Below are 8739 nucleotides of genomic sequence, written 5' to 3' on the forward strand. Positions count from 1 at the left end.
CTTTGCTTGGCAGTTTCCAAGGCCTCGGGTATGGACAGCTTGCTGTATTTCTTATGCACCTTCTTTGTCGCACCTTTCTGCAACTCCGTTAGTTGGCTAACCTCCCTCCGTGCTACTTTGATCTTGCCCTCTAGCCTCCTTCTCCATGGAGGGTACTGCCCCTTGTGGCTGTTCAACTTGTAGCCAAGCATTTCACTGATCACTGCCGTATTGTATCCCAGATAGCAAGGAGACATTGAACAGATGTTGATTTTCCATCTGAACCATCAGAATTGTCAGGATTGAAATGTCAACACAAAACCAATGTTGAAACAACATTGAAATACTGATGAAACCTGACACTGACATTGAAATAACATTGATTCACTGTTGTTCTGTCATCGTTGATTGTTGATCTATTTATAGTTGACAAGGTGACAACAATCACGTTGAAAAACCATCGATTTATGGTTGAGCGGGAAATTAAAGCTGCTACCACTTGGACTATTCCGCAGCACCCCTATCACATTGGTACATCCCTCCAGGTAACCATTGTCTTGTACAGTAGAGCGGGACATTAGATTTACTCTCAGCGGAATTGACCGGAGAAGGCATCAGTTCATGCACTGCACTGGCCTGCAGCACGATTAGTATAAGGTAAGAATTAATGACTTTTGTTCTATTCATTATTTCCACGGTTGCATTTGAATAACAGTAAAAAAAAACAAAACAAAAAAACTTGTTAATGTAAAGTTTCGGATAAAATGTGGGAGCCCGAAATTGTGTCTACTTTCATCTTACAATCCGGCAACAAATAAATTGCACTGCAAACAAAGTCTATCAACAAAGAAAACATTTTCGTTTCATACTTTTCCGTTATCTTCCCTTACAAAGCTAGCTTTAACGCTTCGAGGGTTCCTTTGTTCTTGCCGTCGCCTCGGCGCTTGACCCAGACTTTCGCTCTGTAGTTGCTTTTCAGCATAGTACTACAAAAAATTGTAAATCTGTGATATATGATTGATAAGCGTAAAGGTAACTGTATAAATGTGTTCAATGACTTTGTTAATTTTAATGATTGGTGAGCACCCGCTTCGATTCGCACTCAATTCAAACTTTACGCTGCACGCTCACCTAACTTGCGTTTGCACCTTTTGTCCACACGTAAACTGCGTTTAGCATTTACGTGTGGACGAGGAAGACGGAGAAAACGCAGCGTCAAAGGTGTGCGCCTATTTTGACGCCACACTGTGCGCCACGTTTTTGTCTCGGTGCTATGAATTCCTACAATGGCAGACTTATACAAAATACTGTTAATTTTATTATCTTCAGTGTTTAAATGCTTACATATACGGGTTTGCTTGTAATTGTTGCCTATATACATTTTAAGCTATTATTTATTATTTAGTTCAATCAATAGATCAAGTTTTGTAGTGACTATGAAATATATTGTAATTATCTGTTTCCTGTTTATCCTAGACAGGGCAAAAAAGGACTCCAAATTAAAAAAAAGATAAAAATGAAAGACTGGTGCATTGTGCAGTTTAGCACTGGTGGTACAGAAATAGTCCCTAGATCAAGGATAAATGGGGAGAAATTGTCATGGCCTCCATATCCTCCATGAGACACATTCAGGATCCACGATGCAGTAAAGAGGAGAGTTCATCCTGGTGCAACATGGCTCACCTATGCACCAGTCCGACTTCTAATAAGCCATGGTGGGTATCATCTGGATTGGTGTTGTATACATGTAACAATAACAAGTTTTTCGTGTCCTAATTTATGTCTGGCCATACATTGTGTTTGTACTTCCAGACACATTTCACGAAGCAGAACGCAGTCTTCAGAAATATCTAAGTGAACACTGTGACACGTCTGACCTTCAGTCCGAAGCTGAAACTCAGACCAGTCATAAAAGAAAGCACAAGTAAAACTGTTTTTATTTCACAAACATATCTTTGATTGCTAAGAATTTATGATCTTGTCTTTTATACATGTGGAGCTTGCATACTGCAATATCACCACATAATATAGTCCAAAAAGTGGAAGCTTGTAAACTTTTTATAAATGCAAAGCCGTGTACACTTGTGCACTTCAAAAATTCCTTGTATACTGTACCTTCTTGCACATCTCCGTTTCCTGTTTGTGTTGTTATAAATCAAACTGTAACTTTAGGAAAAAATATTCCAAAAGCACATTTGTAATTACTTATGACCGTTTTCAACTTTTTTTCTTTAGACCAAATCCCCTGTACACATATAGTGACTCAGAGGATGAGCAGCCCACAAAGAAATGGTTTCCCCAGGCCCCTCGAGTGAAAATACCAGGTAATAAAATACTGTCTAGTGTCTTTGTACATATCTGTGTGTGACACAAGGAAACTTTTGATAAGTTGTATGTATTCTTAAATACTTAAAAAAAAAATTATCTTTTTCTGTCAGACCTGACGAGAGCTGTTAACGAACTCCGTGAGGAGGTCAGAGCCATCCGCAATACCGGCTGCAATGAATCGGTAGATGCTGGGGTACTGCCTCTGGATTTGCCCTTGCACAACATTGAGGAGCTAAACAATGCAGAGCCAGCTCTTCAATCACAAGAGGCAAATAAGGCAATGGTAAGTATATAAAGGTTATGTACACTTTGTAACTATAAAGTGTAATAGCTGTCAGATGTGATTTAAATACATAACAACTGCTTGTTGATTAAACACACAAGCACTTGCATACACATTTAAGACATGAGACACGCTAATTCCATCTCTTAAAATGTGTCTATAGGTGAGACGCTTTGCCTTGATTGGAGGGACCACACTGGAGGTGCGAGTCCGCCGTGTAATGGCTTATGCCATTACAAACGAGCTGGCCTCGGTACTAAACTGGGCAGGGGAAAAACCAAGGACCAGACAAAGCAAAAAAGGGCATTTAAAGATACAGCGCTGTGCAGATGCATATTTGGTAAGTTTTACCATTTTTATGGTATATTACTTTGTCTTTCTTAATAACAAGACTTTCATGTCCGGTTAATCTGGAGATGGAGTCTTTTTTGTCCTAGATGGCCTGACGCAGCAGTTAGGGGCAAACTCTATGTCCGAGTTTGTCTTTGCACAAGCAGTGCAGAAATGGCTCCGATACGCAGAAATGGCTCCGATATCACCCAGATCGTTTGGGTGGTGCAGGACGCACATCATGCATCCCCATCCCGGAGTAAAAATTACAAACTTCTGTGAATCATATAAACGTAAATAGGAAACTGTCTTTTAATAAAGTATTTAGCAAACGAAACATGCCTATTGACCTTTTTTGGTTTATTTTTTTTTCTCTGTTACATCACATGCAATGCTTTCTTATTTTAGGATATTAATATTGATGCAGTAGTTTAGTATTGGTTAAAATACCTATAAAGAGAGGTAGATTTCCAGTCATGATTTAACTGTTGTTTTAATAAAAAGCAACTGTGTGAAAGAGGTGGAAAATCAGCACCATAGCTCAACAGTGTTTCAATATCAGAATCTGACATTGTTTCAATGTCAACAGTATTAGAAAATATAACATTGAATCAATGTCAGGTTTCAACATTGATTCAACATCAAAACCTGACGTTGTTTCAACGTTAAAAAAGGGTGCAAGAGTGACGTTAGGTCAACGTCACACTTCAACGTTGATTCAATGACACAGCCTGATATTGACTCAACATTGTTTCAATGTTTTCTTGCTATCTGGGATATCAGCTTGTTAGTGTCGGTAATCGTGGTTGTAGGTATCGTCCGTAGTGCTGCATTAACATCATCTAGTAGACCTTCTGAGGGTACTTCACGTAATCTTGGTAACCGGCTACGGGGCATCCAGGTTTCAAGCTTGGCCATGATCCTATTTTTCAGGTCAGTTCCTCTCGCACTCAACGATCCTTCTCCTATCGCACTTGGGGCTATGTACCCAATCTCGGGTGGGGGTGATGATATCTCCCCCCTGACCTGGCGTCCTGACTCCTCCTTGCCGTAGCATTTGTGTTGTACCTCGTCAATCTCTAGCTGTGAGAGCAGTCCCTTCTTTCGAATGTTGGAACACTGAGCTACTAGTTCAATATATATATATATATATATATATATATATTTTTTTTTTTTTTTTTTTTTTTTTCCCTATGTTAATACTGTCCATATGTACATAGCGCTGCAGAACTGTACCCCCCCAAGCATGTTTACACTGAGTAGGAGATGCTCTGTATCTCATTGTACAACTGTATAGTGACAAGAAAGGCATTCTATTCTATTCTATTCTATTCTATTCTATTCTAAATCCCTGCACTCACTTCTTAATTACCTGGAAGCACCTTAAAGACGACCGGCCCCTCTCAACAGCTGCGACAAATCATCTGGAGAAAAGGTAAGCATAGGAGACCAAACACTGAGGAACAAATCCTCATTTCATCCTATGATAACAGCATTTTCACCATTTCAGCCAATTCCTTTTGCACAATTTGTCTCTTGTGCTCAGGCAACATCTAGGGCCATGAACGCACTTTCACGCCAGGCTGCATTTCAAAGTGGTGCTCCATGAGAGTCATGCAGCTGGGCAGGGGGAAGAACACATCTGCAAACCGCTGTTGCAATGCAGGAACATCTGCCTTGTGTGAGATGTTCATTACAATGCATCTTAAACACACTCTGTGAAAACTTCATGCCCACATCTTGTTTTTAAGAAAAATCAAACATCTTTGTCCTTGAAGATCATTTCAGAGTTTTTAATGAGCTGCAGGAACCCTGTTCAATGTTAGTGGAGAACAGCCAAGTCTCCTCCTGTGATAAAGCTCCACATGTACCACTGAAAACAGTTAAATTACTTTGAATCTGAAATCAGGGCTCAAACTACTTGTTGTGAGACCATTTCTTTATTTTTCAAAGTTCATCAAATATAGGATCAAAACAAATCACGATTTCATAATACAAACTTCAAATCAACAAGAAAAAGGCTGCAGAACATGTGGATCAAAATGAATTCATAAAAAAAAAAAACATGTGGACTTCAAGAACACAGTAAACACACTAAAGTGAAAGGAGGAGCCAAAAATAGAGGTTTAATAGAATTTGAATTTTTGATCTTGTAACAGTTCTTTGCTGCCACTGTGAATACGAATGTGGTCTTTGCCTAATTGAATAAAGGTTACTCTGACTCACTGCTCCATCTTCTGGTACAAACTGGTATTACATGGAAATACAGCCCAAAACCAGTTTAACTTGAGTTTCTTTTTTCTGGACATAAAGTCACAGCAGGTGTTGTTTCAAAGCTGGTGGACAGATTTAGTTCATTTTGGAAGTTTTAAGAGCACCTGCTGTGAAAATATTTGCAATTTTGGGAGAAAAGGTTCAAGAGAAGAATCAGCAAAAGTTTAAATATGAATGAAGAATTTAAATTTAACTGAGGTACACACATTAAATGAATGCATTTAAAAAAAAGAAGGTAATTTTGGAAACACTAAGAAAGTTCAAATGAAAGAAATTGAAATATATATCCATATCTGCAATTTTGATACAAAGTCTGTTTGGTAAAAAAGACATTCCTATAACTTTAATAATACAGTAACAAGTACAACTACTAAACACTACTGTGTCCTAAGGGAACAAAGGTTAAAATGTAACAGGGATAACATTTTAGAGAATTAAAATCCCTCAAAGGAAAAAATAAACTTGATATACATATCTATACATGAAGCTTCCTAAATGTAACATTCAGGATTATTCACTGCAGGTCCAGAAATCAGAGCTACCTCATCAGATCCAAGTGTGACATCAGCTGACACTCTTTACAGGAGATTCCATCTGAACTCTGTGGAGCCTGATCTCAAGGTTTTTAAGTCTGACCCTGAAACCAGAAGAGGATCTTTCTCTCTCTTCAGATTCATTGTGATCCAGTGATTTCAGTCCTGCATGATCAGGCTGATGTTTGCACAGAGCAGATAATGAAGTGAAGGTTTTTGCACATTGGTAACAGTGAAACAGTTTATTTACAGTGTGAGATCGTTTGTGTTCGGAGTATGAACTGAGATTCCTGAAGCTCTTGTCACACTGGTCACAGCTGAAGTTCACTTCCATGTGTGTACGTTCATGTTTGTTACGATGACCTGATTGTGAGAAGCTTTTGTCACAGTGTCTGCACTTGTATGGTGTCTCTCCTGTGTGGATTCGCTTATGCTTTTTCATTGAGCTCATGTCCAGTGGTGAAGGATGACCCACACTGGTCACAGATGTGCTTTTTGACCCCACTGTGGAAGAGTTTTGTATTTTTAATGTACTTGTGTGTGGAAGCCTCTCCCACATTCTTTGCAGTACTTCATTTTGTCTCCAGTGTGGCTACGTTGATGTGGTTTTAGGTCCCGTTGATGATTGGAGGTTTTTCCTCAAAGGTTAAAAAGAAACTCTTTCCCACCACCACAGTGACGACAGGGTTGAGAACTGGATCCATCTGTGTTGCTCTGCTTTTTTTATTTTTATCCTCAATGTTGCCTGAAACAAAGAGCATCTCTGCCAACGTCCAATTACATTTTACTGTTTACATTATAAGACTGAGTTTACTGAACAAAAATGACTCTTCATTTTTCCCCAAACAGTTCATTCAGTATAACTCCGTAAGTTTACTGATCAGACTTGTTCCAAACACTCGGGTTACAATTACAAGATAAAAAAATCAATACAGCCTCACAGTAACTGCACTTGTAGAGTTACTTTCAGGTGTGGATCCGTCGGTGGTTTCTCATGTGATGTGGAGATTTAAAAGTCTTCTCACACAGGTCACATTTATAAGGTCTCTCCTCAGTGTGGCTAAACATGTGTAGTTGTAACTGTGCGTCTGTTATAAACAGTTTCCCACACTGATCACAGCGGGAAACATCATTTCCAGTGTGAATCCGTAGGTGACCATTTCGGTAGTGTTTGTCGCTGAAACTTTTTCCACAAAAGTTGCAGCTATACGCCTTAATTCCAGAATGGGTAACTAGATGCCTCTGTAAGTTGTTTTTTTGAGCAAAAGCCTTACCACAAAACTCACAGCTGTGTGCTTTAACTCCACTGTGCACGATACGGTGTGATTTTAAGCTTTGATAATGGGTAAAAGACTTTCCACACAATTTGCAGCTGTAAGGTTTAACTCCACTGTGGACGTGTTGGTGTGTTTTAAAGGATTGAGCGTGGGTAAAAGACTTTCCACACAAGTGACAGTTGTACGCTTTAACTCCACTGTGGATGAGTTTGTGTGATTTTAAGCTTTCAGCCCGGGCAAAATCCTTCCCACACAAGTCACAGCTGTACGCTTTAACTCCACTGTGGATGACTTGGTGTATTTTTAAGCCTCTAGCCCGGGCAAAATCCTTCCCACACAAGTCACAGCTGTAAGGTTTAACTCCACTGTGCATGACTTGGTGTTTTTTTAAGGCTCCAGCCTCGATAAAAGACTTTCCACACAAGTCACAGCCGTAAGGTTTAACTCCACTGTGGACGAGTTGGTGTTTTTTTAAGATTCGAGCCAGGGTAAAAGACTTTCCACACAACTCACAGCTGTAAGGTTTAACTCCACTGTGGATGAGTTGGTGTGTTTTTAGGCTGTCACTCCGGGTAAAATCCTTCCCACACTCATCACAGCTGTAGGATTTCTCTCCCTTTCTTTGACGTTTGTCAGCCTCCTGAGAGCGCTGACTTCTTGCTCCATGTTGGTCCTGCAGTGACAGAGATACAAACAGGCAGTGAGTGAAATGCAGTCGTGGAACGAACTGAAACTCCCTCCGTCAGTGGAAACAAACATGTCAACAAACACATTGTTGGTGTGTTAGCACCACCTTCTGGTGATAGTATCACATTACAATGATGTGACACAATGAGAGGTGTAATGAAAATTACATTATTGAAGAAATATATAAGTGGAGAAAATCTTTTACTTCATAAAATATTTTGAGTTCAACTGATGATATTGTTGTTTCAATATGTGCTGATAAAATATGATCTTTGCATTTTCTTCTAACTTCTGTGGTTTTTGGTTGTGAATGTAGAGTCTGTATATATGGAGGAGCCCAGGATGCAAAAGACAAAGCTGCTGTTAATTGTGTTTTAAAAACCAACCAGTTGCACACACAGTTTCAATAACAGTGTAACTGTGATGTTTTTCTCACCTTTTGTGTTGAAGTCATTGTTTCCTCTGTAGTGGCTGAGCTGAGTCCAACTGGCTGAAATTGTCCTTCTGCTGCTCCACCAGACTCTTCTCCTCCTTTTACTCAGCTGGGACACAAAAAGTATATAGACATATTTTATCCCTGACAAAAAGAAGCAGAGCAAATAAACATTACTACACTCCTCAGTGCAGGGCTCGCAAAATCTCAAAATCCCTGGTAACCCTTCGGGCAGGGAAGGGTATTTGGTAGCCCAAATCAAATTTAAGTAGCCCAAATAAAAAAGAGAGCAATTTTTTGATTGATGTTTTGTTTCCTGTTTTGTTTCCTTTACAATATTATACATTAAAGTATAATATTGTAACAGAAACAAAATATTAATCATAAAATTTTGGAAAAACAAATTACAACATTGTATAAAAATTACAACTCAAATACTTGGTTCTAATTGAACAGAAATTTCTATGAACTTGTAAGAACTGTGTAGAACATGAATCAGTCTGTGTCAGATCCTGAATTTGAAATTTCCACTGAAGTCACAGGTAAGAGGCAAGTGGAACCAAGATCGAGGCCATTTGCTTTTTTGAAGTTTGCAAAGACTGCTAAATCGTGCCA

General features: G+C 39.1%; 1 protein-coding gene and 1 pseudogene across 1 annotated transcript; one reads left to right on the forward strand and one right to left on the reverse strand.

Annotated features, from left to right (window-relative positions):
- Nucleotides 1–1495: 1495 nt before the first annotated feature.
- LOC113018462 (uncharacterized) lies at nt 1496–3100 on the forward strand. Its single transcript, XM_026161523.1, has 7 exons — nt 1496–1506; nt 1612–1694; nt 1792–1903; nt 2215–2303; nt 2418–2590; nt 2754–2930; nt 3028–3100. Exons 1-7 carry the CDS (start codon nt 1496–1498, stop codon nt 3034–3036), a joined length of 654 nt encoding a protein of 217 aa, XP_026017308.1. The 3' UTR covers nt 3037–3100.
- Nucleotides 3101–4473: 1373 nt separating this feature from the next.
- Nucleotides 4474–8264, reverse strand: LOC113018463 (zinc finger protein 239-like; annotated as a pseudogene).
- Between the last annotated feature and the right edge of the window lie 475 nt (nt 8265–8739).

This window comes from Astatotilapia calliptera, unplaced genomic scaffold (genome assembly GCF_900246225.1).
Source record: "Astatotilapia calliptera unplaced genomic scaffold, fAstCal1.2 U_scaffold_9, whole genome shotgun sequence".
Lineage (NCBI taxonomy): Eukaryota > Metazoa > Chordata > Actinopteri > Cichliformes > Cichlidae > Astatotilapia > Astatotilapia calliptera.

Bases quoted from the DNA above. Each gene is read 5' to 3' on its own strand.
- LOC113018462 (XM_026161523.1), top strand. The intron at 1,695-1,791 runs GTGGGTATCATC...TTGTACTTCCAG, and splicing joins CCGACTTCTAATAAGCCATG to ACACATTTCACGAAGCAGAA. The intron at 2,591-2,753 runs GTAAGTATATAA...ATGTGTCTATAG, and splicing joins AAGAGGCAAATAAGGCAATG to GTGAGACGCTTTGCCTTGAT.